This window comes from Hakea prostrata, chromosome 2 (assembly GCF_041222555.1).
Source record: "Hakea prostrata isolate BN-2017 chromosome 2, UWA_Hpros_2, whole genome shotgun sequence".
Taxonomy (NCBI): Eukaryota; Viridiplantae; Streptophyta; class Magnoliopsida; order Proteales; family Proteaceae; genus Hakea; species Hakea prostrata.
The window spans coordinates 64,195,379-64,215,058 of NC_142601.1; the positions used below are offsets into that span (position 1 = coordinate 64,195,379).

At 37.0% G+C, this 19,680-nt stretch overlaps 2 protein-coding genes and 1 pseudogene across 3 annotated transcripts in view; 1 reads left to right on the plus strand and 2 right to left on the minus strand.

The window, feature by feature from the left end:
- Positions 1-891: 891 nt before the first annotated feature.
- Positions 892-3,458, minus strand: LOC149025685 (proline dehydrogenase 2, mitochondrial-like). The gene is made up of 4 exons (XM_089145871.1): positions 2,820-3,458; positions 1,619-2,264; positions 1,289-1,529; positions 892-1,196 (listed from the first exon to the last, which is right to left on the minus strand). Exons 1-4 carry the CDS (start codon positions 3,372-3,374, stop codon positions 1,145-1,147), a joined length of 1,494 nt encoding a protein of 497 aa, XP_089001997.1. The 5' UTR covers positions 3,375-3,458; the 3' UTR covers positions 892-1,144.
- Positions 3,459-6,107: 2,649 nt separating this feature from the next.
- LOC149025686 (proline dehydrogenase 2, mitochondrial-like) lies at positions 6,108-8,686 on the plus strand (annotated as a pseudogene). Its single transcript, XR_016171451.1, has 4 exons — positions 6,108-7,003; positions 7,270-7,914; positions 8,031-8,271; positions 8,403-8,686. The product of XR_016171451.1 is annotated as a proline dehydrogenase 2, mitochondrial-like (transcript).
- Positions 8,687-15,184: 6,498 nt separating this feature from the next.
- Positions 15,185-19,680, minus strand: part of LOC149025687 (choline/ethanolaminephosphotransferase 1-like) — a 30,428-nt gene continuing 25,932 nt past the window's right edge. The window contains exon 17 of the mRNA XM_089145875.1: positions 15,185-15,346. Within this exon, the coding sequence (XP_089002001.1) occupies positions 15,325-15,346 (22 nt within the window). The 3' untranslated portion in view covers positions 15,185-15,324. The remainder of the gene's footprint in view (positions 15,347-19,680) is intronic.

The following is a 19,680-nucleotide window of genomic DNA, read 5'->3' on the forward strand; positions in this document are numbered from 1 at the left end:
GCCATTAGTCATTCTTAGAGCAGAATGGATGTTATTCCACATGACATTTTGGTTACCCTTTTCAACTTGGAAGCTTTTCATGTGAACTCTCTCCTTCTCTCCCTCCTTGGGAAGGCCGACCTGAATTCTGTTGACACGTATTTTTTTCTTCTGGGTCAACCATTCACATGTCAAATTTAAGATTTTTTTTTTTTTGGTAAAATGTCATGTCAAATTTAAGATGTAGCAGAGTTATGAAATGGTGTTATTACCCAAAAAAAAAAAAATCAAGGACCATGAGATATTATACATCTTTGTTTGTATGTATAAGAATATTTTAAACATGACTAATCCATGATTTAGTATCTGTTTCCAACCATTCCGAACACCCTTCTGTAGACAAGACAGGCGAAATAATTTGAAACCCAAATCATGACCACTAGAGTTTCAAAATTGTGGATGAGGAGTTTCTGCTTCATAATTTCTTTTTTCGTAAATGTTGTTTTTCATGAAATCATAATTCTAACATTATATCTTTTCAATTTTAGAGGGGGAAGAGATTACTTTTGTTTCCTCTGATATCCTGAGAGCCTATGCGATGTAGTGCCAAGGGATGCTCAGGATCTTATATCATATGTAACTAACCTATTTATGTCCATCTTTCTAGTATTGAAATTATGAGCACCCTTTGCCCAAAAAGGAAAAAACCATGGTATTATTTGTTATGAATTAATTTCATAGTAGGTTTGTTGGATGGTAAAGAGATTATTAACTATATGACTATTGTTTGCAAAACCTTTGAATTTCTTGTACATAACAACAAATTGATGTAGATGAATTTCTTGCAAAACTAGCGATTCAAATGAATGGAATGGAATTTGGATTAGATAGTCATGGTTCCACATCCACATCTATAGTAATAAGGCGGATTCAAATACCATATAATTAGTGTGATTGGTTCTTCTTCCTAAGAATTTCTTCCAACTAAGGTCCATAAAAAAGTTTCTAGGAAGAAATTTAAAAATAACTTATCATTATGGAAATGCCATGGACATATTTCAATTATAGACGTAACATCATAATATTCACCCTCTTTACACTTTCTTTTTGTGATATTACACCAACAGGAACAATTTGTCAATCAGACACTATACAATTATTTTAGTCACATAGTCTTTCCCAGGATTGCCACTGTAAGTCTCCTCTTCAACTCCATGCTGCACACATAAGAAAATGCTAAGCAAATGAAAAATAAATTATGATTTGGGGGGGGGGGGGGGGGTAAAAATAAGAAATTTGAGAAAAATACCTCATTAGCTGCCTGTCTAAAGTGGAAGATGATAAAAGACCTTTATTTTCTTCAGCTCTCCTAAGAAGGAAAGGAATGACTTTCTCTACGGGACCAAATGCCAAGTATTTGCTAACTTGAAACCCAGCATTTCTAAGCCCAAAAGAAAGACTTTCTGCCATTCCTTTCAGCTGAGCAAACTGCACCCTTTGGTTTGCCTTTCCAATGCCCAGGGATTGCGCCTTTGCTGCTGCCACTCTCCCTATATCATCAAATTCACCATTAGAACTTCATGCCATAGAATTGTGTTTTTAGGGAAGAGATAGGCACCCAGGAGGAGTATATGATTACCTGATTCAAGGTTGTGGGTAGCAATGACAACTGCTCCAGAGCCCCTAGCAACCTTCTCAAGCATAAAACTAGTGCAGTCATTGTAACATGCATGTGTCCCCTGGATACTCTCGTGAACAGGAGAAGCAAAGCCTAGGGAAGAAGCTATTTGCCTCTCACTAGAAATATAAGCTCCTCTCACCAATTTGAAACCCATTGGGATCCCCATTTTCTCTGCTGCTTCCATCGCTTGAACAATCCTCTCTTTTGCATCTTTCAGATAAGCTTGAATTGTCCCAAAAACAACTGGGTTTTCTTCTTTGTTGAATTCGATTGCAGCTGTGTACGTGAAATAGTCAATTGCAGGCTGCACCGATGTGTATTCTGCATCGATGAGTAATGGAAGATTGGTTTCAAGGCATCTCTGGCAGAGACTCGCTAGTCTTTGTTGAGCTAATTGCAGATCTTGCTCCTCTTCTGTCGTCAGTGGGTCTGGTCTGTTGAGGGTGTGGTAGAAAGGGCTAGATTCAGCTAACAATGGCAATGTCTCTGTCTTCCATGGAAGATGAAGAGATGGGTCTTTCTGTTCCCATCTAAGCAAGTCACTAACTCTTTCAAGCAGCTTAATTGGGCAGATTGCAGTGATTTTCACGCATGCGAAGCTAACCTGCAACCGGTAAATAAATACTCATGTCATTAAGCACACTAATGCCGTTTTTAATCTAATAATTCAAGCGATTCTATCCTATGAGCTGGATCCAGAGATATATCTAAGATGCTCGTGATGATGGACTTTCGGTATCGAATCTTCCAAATAAGGTTAGAATGGATTTGACGACAGATTCATCTAATCTTCCAAACTAGCTATTGGAAGGAATTTTAAGTCTCTTCTTTGTGATCGACAGAAGCTCAAAATAAAACTGAAGTCGCTAAAATAGACAAAAACTAGAGACTTCAATTCAAAATTCCTAACTTTACTAATATATTGAAGTGATAACAGAGAAGATTAAAAAAAAATGTACCCGTAAAACAAGAAAGAGCAAGATTTAATTTTTCTCGCAAGCTAGCTGATAGCTTATTATACCAAGAATCAATCTTTAACCGACATGGAAAATTGGAAATCAGATAAAGATTAACTATCTGAATTAAAGGTGAAGAGAAACTAAAAAGAAGACAAAACGAATGGAGAAGAAGCAAAACAGAGGGGTTGGTGAATGCTTACAGAGGAAGGTGGAAGCAACTTGGTGGAGTCAACCGTGTTCAGAAACTCCTGCAAATTCCGATCACAAGAATCATTATCAACAGCATCTTCCAATCCATAATCCAAAATCCCACGCAACCCATCATCCCAAAGCTTCTGCAACGTCCGACTAGCTTCCTCTACGTTCTCCCCAGCACAGAAATGCTCGTAAAACGTGCGTTTCACAGCCGATAATATGATATCTCTAATGATCACAGTATCCACAAGTCTTGAATTCATAACCCAACTTCCCAAATCCACCAACGGATCAATCGCTGCCATGTGAAGGTTCAGCGATGATTTCAACAACTGAACGGTTGAGACAGAGGAGAACAACTTCTCGACATCATTGAAGTTAAGAATCGAAGAATTTTGTGCTGAAGATGATGAAAATACTGGTAGGTTCACCACATGAGCAACCTCTTCCTCGGTTAAGGGAGGAAAAGAGGCGGCGGAGAGCGATGATGGAGAGGAATTCAAGGAGCGGCTAAAACAGGGGAGATTACGGAGGAGTTTTGGAGAGAAACGAGTCGCCATCAAATGTTCCAAGACTCTTTTCTCTTCTTCTGCTACTACTTCTTCTCCTCCTTCTTCTCCGCGTGATGAGCGACGAAAGCTGAAGCCGAAAGGAAATTTGCTGTTATCTATCGTTCCTGGTTGCGTTCTTATAGGGAGGTTCCGACGTGGCTCGGAGTGGTAGCTTTCGTAAATAAAGGATCAATCAAGGGCTAATTTGGGAGAGTGGGGTGTCAGCAATGAATAGGATATCGTAAACCGAGAGGAGTATTTGGTTGACTCACCGTCTAACACTACCGTGACTGGTGGGAGTATGGATTTCCATACACTCTCATTCCGCTAGTGGATGACAGCTGGAAGGCAAGTTCCAAGAAAATGGGGTTGTGGATGACAGCTGGAAAGCAAGTGAAGTGAAAAGTGAAAACAATGGTAATTTTGTAAGAAAAAAGCCAAGATGGTAATAAAGCTCTTCCAAGCTGGCGTCAAAAATATATTTTTTTCTCTATAAATATTTATAAGAAAAAATCGTGAAAGTAGCTAGAAGCAATGTTTGAAATGTCGACGACATTTTGCATGTCAGTGCCAGCCGACACCACCGATATAGCGAAATCTCAACAACTTTTGGATTAGTGTTAGCAAGAAATTGATCCCCAATTTTAAGGGAGGGGGTATTTAGGATTAATTGGGTCTGAATTTTGTTGGGTAGCCTAATTTGAGATTAATTAACTAACATTCTTGGTCAGCATATGTCCGGCTGTATGTAGCGAAAATTAAAAAACTCATATAATCATGCAAAGAGAACACAAGTACACAACTAATGATTTATCCAAAAAAAATACAGAATTTATAAAGAAAAGTACTAAAGTCTATACTTCATTATACAATTATGTTGAGTATGACTCATGCTCCACACTCCCACATTCTATAGAGGTCTTACGTTACTTTGGCCTCGAGTTCTTTGCGAGTTTGAGCAAAATGGGTTAAAACAGCAAAAATCGAATGAAAATCGAACGAGATTCAGCTAAAATATTGCGAATTTGGCGATATATAGCCGAGAAATCGACTGATCACAATATATCGCCAATTTCTTGACGACATATTGGCTATTTTTGGTCACCCTTGTGTCCACCGGGGGCATCGCTCTTGTTGCCCTCATCTGACACAGCAATTGCCGACATTTGGTACATTGGCCGGAAGAGATCCTAACTAAGTTCTTCACTTCTTCCCACGTAATAGATTACTCCTTTTTCCCTCCTTCATTTGGAAGGAAAGAAAAAATTAACAAAACTAGAGATCTCTTATAGTTTCCTTTTAGTCATGTGAACTACGATATTGGCCATTGAATTCACCACAAACGAAATTCTCAACTTGCGTATTATTATTGCATTGAACCAGTTAATGTAATATTTTAGTTAGTTCTATTTGGTTCCAAGGTCTGCAAATTGTGTGGAAGACTCCTGAACATTATTCTCAATGATCATTTTTCATACCCAAAAGTAAAAAATTGAAATTGTCCATTGCACAAGCCAAGGAACATGGACCCTAAATGATTATATTTGGCAACATAAAATTAGCAACACAAGTAGGGTTAATATAAGGAGAAGTTGGGTTGGGTTGTTTAAAACCTAATCCTAGTCTTGAATAATCTTGGCTAAGTCCGTTCATGTCTTGAGCCTAAACTTTGACAAGTCAAGCTAAGCACAATAGCGTCTTGATTGTTACTAATTAGACCAAGTCAAGATGGATTGGTCTATCTTTGTCCCCAGTTGGTTATGTTATTGTCCCTAATAAGCCATGTCTCCACTACTGATGGCATTGCTCCTGTCCCTAACTCTGGCCCTAACCCTAATCAATCCGAAATAAAAAATCAATTATTTGAACATAGAAGAAAATAACATAAAAAACATTAACCTTAGAACAAAGTAAAATTGTAGCAAATGTTTGTTTTTTTCAATCTATTTGGTAGTTGAGTTCGTGTTAGTTTGGGGTTAAGGCCAAAAAATGAAAGACAAGTAAGACAAACACTAATCCCAAGCCTGCCTTTGGTCTTAATTCAAAATCATACTATTTTGGTCCTAGCTTGTCCTTAGAATCAATTTCCTGAACCCAAGCCTTGTTCAAGCTTAAGTTTGGTTAAGGTCACTAGGGACAAACTTAAACCCCTAAGCACAAGCATAGACTTTCTCCAAGCAAGTTTTATTGCATGATTAAGAATAATATTTACAAATCACCACCTTAAATTTTCTTTTAAGGTATCAAGGAGTCTCTAGATATGCATACCCCTTTCTAGATAGCACCAAATAATATTTTTAGATAAACTAGTACCCATGAGGCCATGCTAAAAGAAGAAGACTTACTTTTAGAGATTGACTTGCTACAGAAAAATGTGGAATAAATTTAAAATAGATTGTATAGACAAGACATCATTTTTAGTGGCTAAAATAGGGGTAAAATATATAGGGGAAAAAGTTTAATTTTAATGACATGATCAATCTTAATCAATATCCTTTAAATAAAATGAGCTAATAATAAACATGAAGATGTGAAATCTCCTCACATGACAATCTGACATGAATAAAATAAATGTGAATTTTTTTTTCTTCAAATTCTTAAACCTAATTTAAATCATCACTCCATCTTATTGCAGTATCCAAAGTCTAATGCTAAGTGTATATTAAATTTTGTTAGTTAACTTATAATTTTTGTTGATCTGTTCGACTAAAATGATTTGGAATAAGATAAAGAACGACATGTTTTAAATGCATTTATACATATATCATCAGTTCAATTATGCAGTGGAAATTTGTGAGTTATGTCATCTTTATCTGACCTCTTCCATTTGTCTTTCTCCTTTAGTCCAGTTTTATGAAGACATCCATGACCATGGCTTCGTGTTCTTATTAGGTGTCGCTGAAGAGGCTTGAAAGGAAATGGATAATGACTTAGTGAGTAACGTGTAAGAGTTCTCCAGTCCATCGCAGAACAGAAAAAGTTTCATTCAAATAGAAGGGCTGGATTTTGTTTTTGGGTTTCAGATTTCGTTTCAGGAGGAGGGGAAGAAACAGTAGCAGCAGAAGAAGAAAACAGAGTATTTGATGGCAATTCGGTTATCTCCAAAGCTCCTCCGTAATCTCCCCTGTTTTAGTAGATCCCTGAATTCCTCTCCATCATCGCTCTCTGCCACCACTGTTTCTCCAGTAACTGAGGAAGAGGTGGCTAATGTAGCGAAACAACCAGTGTTTTCATCGTCTTCAGCACTAAATTCTTCGATTCTGAACTTCGACGATGTGGAGAGGTTGTTCTCCTCGGTCTCCACGGTTCAGTTGTTGAGATCATCGCTGAACCTTCACATGGCGGCGACTGATCCGTTGGTGGATTTGGGAAATTGGGTTATGAAGTCGAGACTGGTGGACACTGTGATCTCTAGAGAGATTATATTAGCTGTTGTGAAACACACGTTTTACGAGCATTTCTGTGCTGGGGAGAACGTAGAGGAAGCTAGTCGGACGTTGCAGAAGCTTTGGGATGATGGGTTGCGTGGAATTTTGGATTATGGATTGGAAGATGCTGTTGATAATGATTCTTGTGATCGGAATTTGCAGGAGTTTCTAAACACGGTTGAGTCCACCAAGTTGCTTCCACCTTCCTCTGTAAGCTTTCTCCCACTCCTCTGTTTTGCTTCTTCTCCATTTGACCGCAATTCCTTTTGTCTCTCTTCCAGTTTGAAGATTAGATATATCTTTGCATCCATCATATCTATTCTTACCTGTTTTGGAAGATTTGATACCTTGTGTCCATCATCACAAGCATATTAGATGTATCTCCCTGTCCAGCTCAAAGGATGGAATCACTTGAATTATTAGATTAACAGCAACACTGATGAGCTTAATGACATGAATTTATATACTGGTTGTAGGTTAGTTTCACATGTGTGAAAATCACTGCAATCTGCCCAATTAAGTTGCTTGAAAGAGTTAGTGACTTACTCAGATGGGAACAGAGAGACCCATCTTTTCATCTTCCATGGAAGACAGAGACATTGCCATTGTTAGCTGAATCTAGCCCTTTCTACCACACCCTTAACAGACCAGACCCATTGACGACAGAAGAAGAGCAAGCTCTACAATTAGCTCAACAAAGACTAACAAGCCTCTGCCAGAGATGCATTGAAACCAATCTTCCATTACTTATCCATGCAGAATACACTTCGGTGCAGCCTGCAATTGACTATTTCACGTATTCTGCTGCTATCAAATTTAACAAAGATGAAAACCCAATTGTTTTGGGGACAATTCAAGCTTATCTGAAAGATGCAAAAGAGAGGATTGTTCAAGCAATGGAAGCTGCAGAGAAAATGGGGATCTCAATGGGTTTCAAATTGGTGAGAGGAGCTTATATTTCTAGTGAGAAGCAAATAGCTTCTTCCTTAGGCTTTGCTTCTCCTATTCATGAGAGCATTCAGGAGACTCATGCTTGTTACAATGACTGCACTTCTTTTATGCTAGAAAAGTTGCTAGAGGCTCTGGAGCAGTTGTCATTGCTACCCATAACCTTGAATCAGGTAATTATATACTCTCCTTGCTGCCTATCTCTTCCCAAATAAATACTAATAAATAAGAAAAGGGAAAATGTTCTGTAAGAAGATGTTTTAATGGTGTAATGGATATGATGATACAGGGAGGGTGGCAGCAGCAAAGGCACAATCCCTGGGCATTGGAAAGGCAAACCAAAGGGTGCAGTTTGCTCAGCTGAAAGGAATGGCAGAAAGTCTTTCTTTTGGGTTGAGAAATGCTGGGTTTCAAGTTAGCAAATGCTTGTCATTTGGTCCAGTTGATAAAGTCATTCCTTATCTTCTTAGGAGAGCTGAAGAAAATAGAGGTGTTCTGTCATCTTCCACTCTAGACAGGCAGCTAATGAGGTGTTTGGCAAATTTCTGATTTTTACCACCCCAAAATTTATAATTTATTATTCATTTGTTGAGCATTACCTCCTTTTAATCTTTATTTTGTTGATTATTTTTTTGGTCCTCTCCTTGTTTTATGTGTGCAGCGTGGAGTTGAAGAGAAGATTAAAAGTGGCAATCCTGAGAAAGGATACTTCTCATAAGTTGTGATCTTATTTTTACCCTCTAGATGGTAAATATTATGATTTCAGAATTTCAGATGTATATACATAGAAAAATGTCCAGGCTATTTCATCATAATGATAAGTTCATATAAAATTACTTCCGAAAATCTCTTTGTGCTTCTAAATTTGAAGGAACTCTTTGGGATCAGAACTGATGGATTGAAACTAGTTACATGGATATGTAATGATGTTAGGTCAAAGCCTCTTACCTATATCTTGTATTTATAGACTTAGACTTATCTTGGTTTCATCTGATCCATTGAATATTTAATTCTCATTTGATGGTCATGATTCAATCTGAACTTGATATGTAACTCAATACTGATAAATAACTAGACCGTGAACTGACCTAATACAACCATCAAAACCCCATTAAAAAACTAAAAATCATCCAAATTTGAATACTAATATAAATGACCTATCTATGTCCGAGCTTCATGGTCATGGCCTCTTTAATTCATAAATATTATAATCTATTAAGCTAATAAAAATGGTAACTTCAATGGGCAGGTATGGATGGTGGGTCCTCTACGTTTTGAACATGTGAGAATTTGTTAAATATATTTATGTCCAACTTGTAGATAACTTGAAAAAATAAATATTCTAAGGTGTCGGTGAAAAGGCTTCAGAGGAAATAGATAACAATGGCAGAGCGAGCTGATGAATGAATGACGTGGGAACAGCATGGAATCCATTAATCAGCTTAAGATATTGTTGAATCTTTCAAGATTCAAACATATATATATATATATATATATATATATATATATATATATATATATATATATATATATATATATATATATATATATATATATATATATATTGGAAGTCTTTCATGTTCAACGTTCTTGGACTTCTCTTAATACTATTATAAAAATAAATGCTCAACTCTCTAGTTGTGCGATTTTAATTAAACTACACCTGGAAATTGAAGCGTAGAGCATGTGTTTTGTCTTAGACTAGACAACTTGAAATCAGCATGTATTGTGAAAAATATTATAGTGCATTTTTTTCAATTATTATTAACTAAAATTCTAAAACAGATGCCTTTGTGTGTTTTTTAATTATCTGAGACGTGTGGGCCAATTTTGTATACCTCCACTAATATTAAAAGAACCTCATGAAATGTTGGTTATTTACTGACTGAGCCAACCCTTTGAAGCTCAACATCTTATATTTCAAAAAGAAATACGGAAGTAACAAGATAAACGAAAAGCATAAGAAATCAAATTCATTTAACTGCCTTACTACATTGTGGGCACTTTTCTTTACCTTATGAGGATTGAGTAGTGTTAGACATCTCTACTTTCAACCACACATCTCTCTTTTGTTAAAAGAGCCAATTAAAGGAGAGCATGAGACTTGAGAGATTTTTTAACCGCCTTACTACTTTGTGGGTGCTTTTCTTTGCCTTACGAGGATTGGATGGTGTTACACATCTCTACTTTCAACCACACACATCCCTCTTTCGTTAAAAAAGCAATTAAAGGAGAGCATGAAACTTAAGGAGATTTATTTATTATAGAATGTGTTAACAGACTAATCAAAACAGTGTTGAAAGTGATAGCCACATTAAGTAGTGTTAGGACTTAAGCATCTACCGATCTACATGTCCAACGTATCTCTCCAGATGAGAACTCCACAATTTTTCCCCAAATTCCCCCCCCCCTCCCCTTTTTTCCCCCCTCTTTTTCTCCCGGTCCCCCATAGAACAATCAGCAAATAAGAGAAAAGAAGAACACAATAATAACAACTAAGAGAAAAGAAAACACAATAATATATGGCAAGAGAGAAAACTCCACTATAAATAAATAAATATCCAAGAGAAGATATTTGGGATGATTAAAGAAGAAGGAAGAGGCATTCTTTTATAGCCTCTTCCTCTCCACATATTCCCACATCAGTCGATGTGGGACTAATATTACAACAATCTCCCACTTGGAGATTAGATTGAGAACCAATCAATCTCCACACTAGTCTCTATCTTGCCACCACCATGCTGTCTATGTCTCTATCAAGCCATACAAGGATCTGCACCAAATGAACTTGTCAGTATTGATTGCTTTTGTCAATGCATCTGCTAGGTTCTCTTTCGTGTGGATTTTCTGCATATCCACCCTTCCGTCTTCCACCACTTCACGAACAAAATGATATTGTACTTCTATGTGTTTTGTCCTGGAATGAAAAGCTGGATTCCTTGCAATGTGCAAGGCACTCTGATTGTCACAATACAAGAGAATCTTCTCGTGTTTGTGCCCAAGTTCTTCCATGAATCTTCTTATCCAGATTGCTTCTTTACAAGCTTGTGTAGCTGCCATATACTCGGCTCGTTGTAGACGGTGCTACAAGCTTCTGTAGTTTAGATACCCGACTCACGGCTCCTCGCAATTGTAAACACATAGCCGAGTGGATTTCCTTTTATCAAGATCCCCGCAAAATCAGAATCAACATATCCTCGACGAGTGAATTCAGATCCTCCATAACATAGAGCAGCATCCAAGGTTCCTTTAATGTATCTTAGGATCCTCTTCACTATAATCCAATGCTCTTGTCATGGATTCGCCATATGCCGACTAATCACTCCCCTTTGCATGTGCAATGTCCGGTCTTGTACATATCATAGCGAACATCGGACTTCCCACTTCTTGATGCATACGGTACTCGAGACATCTCCATCCTCTCTGCTTCATTGCTAGGACACATACTTGAGGATAACTTGAAATTACGGGAAGAGGGTAGAAATTGGCTTACGTCTTGCATATTGAGCGGCGCAAGACTTTCCTAAGTAACTCTTCGAGATAGCCAAATCTTCCTGTTATTTCGTCTCGGTGAATTTGCATCCCTAGAATCTTGTTTGCGGGTCCCAGATCCTTCATTTCAAATTCCCTAGCCACGGCCTTTAATTCTACGATCCGATCTTTGTTGGGGCACGACACCAACATATCATCGACATACAACGATGAAATGATGAAATCATCATTACCAAACCTCTTGTAATACGCACAAGGGTGCGAAGCAAGTCTGTTGTATCCAAGGCTCAATATGAAGGAATCAAATCTCTTATACCAACATCTTGGCGCTGTTTTAAGCCGTATAGAGATTTGTTCAACTGCAAAAACCAAGTTCCCCTTTTCGGTTCTTCAAAACCTTCGGTTGGAGCATATAGATTTTTCTTCAAGATCTCCATGAAGAAATGCGGTTTTACATCTAACTGCTCAAGATGTAGATCAAACGTAGCACAAAGTGCCGAACTATCCGGACGGTAGTAAGTCGAACCCATTGGAGAAAAGATTTCGTGAAATCGACACCTTCTTTACGAGCATATCCTTTGATCACCATTCTTGCCGATCCGCTCTACTTGATCATCAGCTGTTTCGTTTGATCTTGTAAACCCATTTGTTACCAATGGGCTTCCTTCCGTGCGGTAAAGGTACAAGCTCCCACGTCTTATTCTTATGAAGAGCTTCTAGTTCTTCTGCATGCTGCCATCCAAAGTGACGCTTCGAGCTATCAATCGCTTCTCTGAATGTTGATGGCTCACCATCTTCTGTAGAAGGCAGTATGCAATGTTGCTCTCCATAATATAAGTCAGATTGCCAGGTTGGTGTATGTCTTTCACGAGGTGGCCGTCGAACTTCTACGGTTGTAGACTCAGCGTACTTGTTCCTCATTTTCGATTCCCGCTCCCGAAGAATTTTCTGGATTGGACTTCTCTTCCTCCTGAACTATTGTACTCTCCGGAATTTCTATTGAAATGCTACTCACATCTTCCTTTTGCAGCTTATCTTCGCAAAAATGACATCTCTGCTGATGGCGACTTTGTGGGCGTGGGATCCCACGGTCGATACCCCTTGACTCCATCGGCATTTCCCAAGAATCTGCATTTTCGGATTTTGGATCCAACTTCGAAATTTCTTGGGGATGATACATCACGTACACGGACTCCCAAATGTGTGCGGGCGTGAATAATCAGCTGGCTTGCCGGTCCACATCTCCATCGGTGTCTTCAAATCAATCGATCTTGTTGGTGATCGATTAATCACATGCGGCGGTGTTCGGCTTCGCCCAAAGGACTTAGCCATACTTGCGGTTCTCAACATGGCTCTCGTTCTTTCGGTAGAGTTCTATTCAACCGCTCTGCTACTCCATTCGTTGAGGGTGTAAGCCACCGTGAGTTGTCTCTTGATGCCTTCTTGATTACAAAACTCAAAGAAGTCATCCCACAGTATATTCACCGCCATTGTCTGTCTGAGGCACTTGATTTTCTTCTCGGTTTCTCGTTCAACTTGCGCTTTGAATGTTTTGACGAAAACACATCGACTTCTTCTTGATAGGAAACACCCAACATCTTCCGGAATAATCATCAATGAAAGATACATAGTACCTTGCTCCTCCCGAGATGTAACCGGTGCTTGCCATACATCGAGTGAACTAATTCCGAATACTTTTACTCCTGGAATCGGATGCATTGAACTTCAATCTATCTTTGCCTGCTTGTAACCGTGCTCACAAAAGGGTAATGAAACCTTTGTGAGACCCGGAGTAATTTCGTTCTGCGAGAACCTTCAACCCTTGCTCGACATGTGGGCCAATTTTCGATGCCACACTTTTGTCATCTCTTCTGCATCGGTTGATGCCGTGCTTCGCCTCCGGACATGTTTCTCCCATTACTTCGTACAAATTTCGGCGCCCCTTTCGCTTTCATTACAACTAGCGCTCCTTTGGCGATCCTCATCATTCCATTTTGGATGCGTGTCTTGCACCCATTTCATCTAATTGTCCCAAGACAATAGATTCTTCTTTAAGCCCTTCACATGCCGCACATTTTGAATAGTCGTCCATCCATCGTACATCTTCAACTTGTGGTGCCAACTCCAACAATCTCCAAGGCATGATCATTTCCCATGTACACGGCCACTGTAGAGATAGGTTCATAAGTTTGAAACCAATCTCTGCGAGAGGTCATGTCCATGTTGCTCCCGAATCCAAGATCCAAGCATCACTATGTTCCAATCTATCCTTGGGCCATTCTTGATTCGCTGTAAAGAATCTCTCCTTCACCGCACCCTTGAGTGTTTCTACCTTATCTACAATTTGATGAGGTGAAGTGATTGGCTTCATACAATTTGATGAGGTGATCCCAAACCTCCTTTGCGTTTTCTTCTCTTCTACGCCCCTAAAATATCATCCGTAATGCTAGATGCAAATCGGAGCGTCGCATCTATTCTTCCACTTTTCGTTGTCCGTGACTCCCCGCGCCGTGCTTCCCGTTATCTTTTATCATATGCCTTCATCTTCATTTTCCATAATGAGATTTCGTCCGTCACTTGCCGTGTCTTTTTCGCCATTGCTTCTATCACGGTTGTTGTTGCTGCATCTCCCACTATTTCCGTGAAACTTGTCTTCTCGTTATCTCCACCGGTATATGGTTGAACCAAAATGCACCGGAAAATTTCCGGGAGCGGAGGACACGCGTCCGCTTAACCGACTCCTTAGCAATTTTCCTAGCATGCACTTAATCCCCAATACACCTTTCTGGATACCGAAAAGAACCACGTGAATTGCGCTTCTGCGCCCTCCGTGGATGAAAACAATATCTTACTTATTTTTCGATGTGAAGGATCCACCTAGTGGCAATCCGAGCATATCTATAGTAGATACTCACACCCTAAACCAAACAAACAAACCCCCGGATTTTCCTTTTCGTGTGGGCTCGGCTATCTCCCCGGCTCTTAACCTCGCTCGTCCCTTTTCGGGTTTGGACCCACCGATGACATCCATAGAGGGACCTTACACTAGAAAGACCATATATTGGGCGGAACTCCACTATATATATATCCGGGATTTTGGGTGTTGGGCTTCTTTATGCCTCTTCCTCTCCCATATTCCCACATAGAAAAAAAGAGAGAGAGAGAGAGACTTTGAGAAATCGTTCTCTAATTCTTTTACAAGTAAAACATCCAATCTGAATTATATCTTTGACTGCTTTGAAGCCCAAGACAAAAGCTTGCAGGGTCCAACTGATAAGCTCAAAGATGGCTTTCTCAAATATATGAGATTCTTACTAGATTGGTTGCAGATTTGAAATCTTAGATTGCCAAAAGAAGAAAAAAATTTGAAATCTTATTTTTGGGCATTGTTTTATTTTCACTAGAATTCAAAGCATATTTGAATCATGTAACAGCCATGGGAATGTCATCCGTTACAACCGCCTCTTTGCATATAGTTTCACTCACTATGAAGGAACAATTTGTGTTCTTCAACCATTTCTGGTTTCTTATATTATTGCAATGCCAGTCGAACAGGGAACATATAGTCGATATTGACAACCAAAATAAAACTCAAAATGCTAGAAACTTTAACCATATGCAAAGAGCTATTTCAATATCCAATTAAAATCTAAAAGAACAGGGAACATATAGTTTCTATATCAGGAACACAGTTAACCTCAACTTAATTATATCCTAGAAGAAATTGGTGATCAATTACATTTACTGAAGTCGAACTTGTATGCTGAATTCTGTTAAAAATTTCACCATCAGCCACACTAGTATAAAAATAAAGTAGCTGAGGAATATTGGAAAATTGAGATTGATTCCCAAGTGGAGAATACACCAGGAACACCTAATAATAATACATAATTACCTCTAATTTCTGACTGACTGAATGTGAGCATAATATCGTGAGGAAACTTGCACCATAAATCGATTACCGTAGTCATAGCTAGTGAGCTGCAACACGAGCAAAATAGAAACCTCATTCAGATTTTGCCAAATCAGACAACCACCTGCATGGTACGATATGGCAAGAAATAGGCCCCCCGAATACATACAGGCTGCACTTAAGCTTCTTCCCTTGTTATCCTGCCATTAGAATGAGAATAGTAAGAAACAAGACAATTGAAAGGTGGAATACATGAAGCTTTTGCAGTGGATTTGAGGGATCATTCAGGTAGCCTTTGTTTGATTTGGAACCACTAGCCACGACAAAGCCACATTGGGGACGTGGAATGTCTGAGCTTTGCGTGGTTGAGGGATCATTCAGGTAGCCTTTGTTTGATTTGGAACCAGAGCCACCTTCTCTCATGTACTGTTATTATTTTTCAAAGATTCTAATAGAGAAAAATGAAACAAAATCATTGAGGGAAAGATGCAGTTTAGGAAAAAAAAAATTTTTTTTATTTTTTTAGGGGAACTATTAGTAACTCAAATGTAAAAAATATCTAATAAAAAATAGGTAAAGAAATTAGAAACAATAGAAATCTAAGGGTATTTCAATGAAAAGAAATGATAGAAAACAATTTGTCACAAAAGAAGAGTACATGCTTAATATAATAGTATGATATGAAATTTTGTAATTGGAAGACTTGGATAATCATTCAATTCATTAATAATAAATAGTCTAGTTTAGTTCATATTGTTATGAAATTAGAAATAAAAATTTACTTGATATTTTTTTCTTATAAATTAGTATGATTTCAATTGCCTCCATTATATCAAACTTATTCTTTAGAAAAAGAACTCAAAACCATTGTGTTAAAATATAACTAAATGCATATAAGAATCAGATACAATAATCACAAGCATTTCGATTATCCATGCGATTGTATGATTATTTATTATTCTCAATCATGCTTAACCTAAATAAAAAAAGAAAAAAATAGAAGAGACACTCCAAGAGAATTGGCAAAAAACACCTATACATATAAAATATATCAAATTGGCACATACACCCTAAAATCTCACTTAAATTTTCACAATAGTACACTTTGTTAGTAAATTATGTTAAGCCATAGTTAGATAATTTTATAATTTTTATATTATCCTTATTCTCTTATGACTTTACAATGTTGTTCCTAAAAAAAATTGAATCTTAAATTTCATCTTATTTTTTCCTCCATGAATTCCTAATCTTCTTCCTCAATTCGCAATTTTATATTATAAAGTATATAATAATATAGCTAAGGTTGTATTCTTCATTTCCTTTAACTAATTAATGTTCATAACGGAAAAGGGGGTGATTTCAGTTTGAATAGCTTTGGGGTATCTATGCTTTTCGCTAATTATCTTGGGGCGTCCCTGGAATTTTTCCAACAAAAGACATGCATAATGTATGAATAAAGTAGTTCTAAATCACCAAAAAAAAAAAAATGAAGTACTCCTATAATGCCTCCATGATTTGCATTTTTAATAAACATCATACTTTCACACGTCTTTGTGTTCACTTAATTTACTTGTGTTTAGTATTTCACATTATATAGTTCAAAATATTATTTTCTTTTATAATACATCCAAGCAAGGTTTAAAGTATGGGTATCTAGTATTGTATCGGTCAGGTGATTTTAAGAGACGTAACATCCTGTGTCTAGTATTGTATCGCTTTGGCTAATGTATTTTAATGTAATTCAATGGAGAGACTTATCGGAATGTATTGTATCGGTTTGGTGAAATATGGATACATATCGGCTAGTATCGTATGGTATCCTAGGATACTTTAAACCTTGCATCCAAGAACCTTATAACTAATGGCGGAGCCATGTTGGGGCCGCCCGGATTTTTTTTAAATTTGAAACCCCCTATGTTTTTAGTTGTAATTTCCCATCATAATATTATTACTCACTTTACATTGAATTACCTTTTTGTTAATTTATGATGAATTGAGTGTTTATCCCATGTTTAGATTTCAAACTTTTTTACAATTCTAAATTTAAGATTAAGATTTTCGCATTACATATGTCTACTTTTAATCTTTATCATTATATAGTTATGTTCTTATTAAAGTCCTCCTATAATTTAATAAATTTTTTGAATAAAAAATTAAATGATCAATTAAAATTGTCCCCTATACTTTCGATCCTATTACTATTGTCTCCCCTATTTTTAAATTATAATCAACCTTTAACTTTGTCCTACAATCATTTCCCCATTGCTCCGTTAGTTACTAATGATTGCATCTTTATATTTTCTTAAAAATCTCAAAATACCATTTCAGTTTCTCTTTACTTATTTACCCCTTTTGTCAAGTTCAGTATCTAATTACTGTGGGAGATTAAAATCTATAATCCGTTTTACTCTAGAAAAAAAACTCCCAAATAAAGAAAAATGATTGAATGAAACTCAAATAGAAACCAAAGAAGAAAGAAATTGAATTCAACTCAAATTGGCAATTGAATATCACCTAAAATATTTTCAAAATAAATGAAGTTTAATAAGTTGGAAAACCATGTTAAATTCGGATTTTGCTCATTTCTTTAATTCAAAATGAATGAATTAAAATAAATGAAGTCTAGTGAACGTGAAAACTAAATCGGATTTGAAATTTCCCTTCTTTTTTTCCCCATTTCTTTTCTTCAAAATAAATGAAGCTTAGGAGTGTTCCCAAATCGTTTAGATTTTCCCACCCCTTTTTTTAATTCAAAATAATGAGTTTCGTGAGGTGGGACCAAATCGGATTTGCATTTTGCCCATTTCAATAATTTACAATAAATGAAGTTTAGGGTAAATTTACATTTCATCGATTTTTTTAAATGTTAAATTTACATCCCTTTGATTTCAATTTTTTTTTTTATGTTTAATATTTTCATATATTTTTAGCGGTATAATCTTAATTTTAATGAAAGGCAAATTAGATATTATCTATCAACTTAAGTCCTCCTTATCTAATTTACCTAAATGGGGTTTTATTACGTACCAAAATCACGTTACAAGGGGGCAAATATCCCAATAAAATATTATGAAATGAGACTCACAATGGGGCCGCATTGGCCCACGTAATATGTATGGTGAAAAGACATTAGTGCTCATTCAATGGAGAGATGATCCACACCACACTCATTATTCAACCCCCCAATGTTCAATCCTGGCTCTGCCACTGCTTATAACTAATGATCGCCCCTACAAGGATTACTTGGGATGTATTTTTTTGATTGAAGGCTGGCCCAACCTAATTCTTACAAGTTTTACCAAGTGTCCAAAATCTATAGACAGAGCATTGTAAGATCTATTAGTAATTTTGTACATAAATTTGAAAACTAGTTAATTACATTTTTTTCATATATACTTCCCTCCTTTGTCTGATATTTTTTCTATACCCTTGTATATAACTAGTTAAAGTAAAAAAAGACAAACCCAATGCCAAAAAGTTTCCACATAAACAAAGTCTAAGGGACAATTTTCCTACCCAGACTTACCTTTACAATTTTTGAGAAGTTGTTTTGATGCCTTGACTTAGACTACAACAATGATCCACTGACCATTGCGCCAAGGGTTGGTCCGAAATTAAACATAAAATGGTAACCCGAGTACAATATTGGTACTTAATGGAAAGATCCATTACAAAATTGAAATTAAATAAGCAAAAACTTAAAAGTACATAAAAAGGTGGTCTCAATCTCTCTCTATATATATAACTCACAAAAAATTACAAAGGAGCACAAATCTAGTTTACCCCCAAGGGCAAAAAAAAAAAAAAAAAAAGTCAAAATTGTCAAGGGTTGGTCAAAGTGGTAAGTAGCTTGGTCTGCTTAAGCAAGGTTCTCGTATCGAATCATTGTGGATGCAAAAAATCCCCGTTGGAAGACTCACCTACCACAGCCAGATGTGCGACGCGGGTCGAACACCGGTTTATATAAACCGGTGTTGGCAAATCAAATATATATATATATATATATATACTTCCGAAAATCTCTTTGTGCATCTAAATCTGAAGGAACTCTTCGGGATCAGAACTGATGGATTGAAAGCAGTTACATTGATATGGTAACAATGTTAGGTCCAAGCCGTGCATGTCTTTTTTATTGCTTTTTCGATGATCTTTCCAGGTTTACCCAACCTTTTCAGTTTCTTTAATCTAATTCAAAGTGCCATTAAGATCATCTAAGTTTCTCCATCAAAATGGACATACAAACCCAAACTATTGTTTTTTTTGTTATATAGCCAATTTTGCAAGTTGAGCAATTGAAGATTGAGTCTTTGCCGAGCTAATTGAGAATCTTGTTCGTCTTCTGTGGTCATTGGATCAGGTTTTCTCAACAGGGGTATGGCTGATAGGGCTAAATTCACTTATTAATGGAAATGTCTCCATCTTCCACTTGATGGGTATTCCGTTTGGTCTGCGTTCCATTTTATGTCATGTAATTCACTAACATTAGTACATTACCATCATTGGTGACGAATCTTCCGAGGTGGTCGATCACACC

Coding starts and splice junctions, on each gene's coding strand:
- LOC149025685 (XM_089145871.1), bottom strand. CDS start 3,374: ATGGCGACTCGTTTCTCTCCAAAACTCCTCCGTAATCTCCCCTGTTTT. Junction 2,265..2,819: donor AGTTGCTTCCACCTTCCTCT/GTAAGCATTCAC, acceptor TACCGGTTGCAG/GTTAGCTTCGCATGCGTGAA. Junction 1,197..1,288: donor TTAGACAGGCAGCTAATGAG/GTATTTTTCTCA, acceptor TTATGTGTGCAG/CATGGAGTTGAAGAGGAGAC.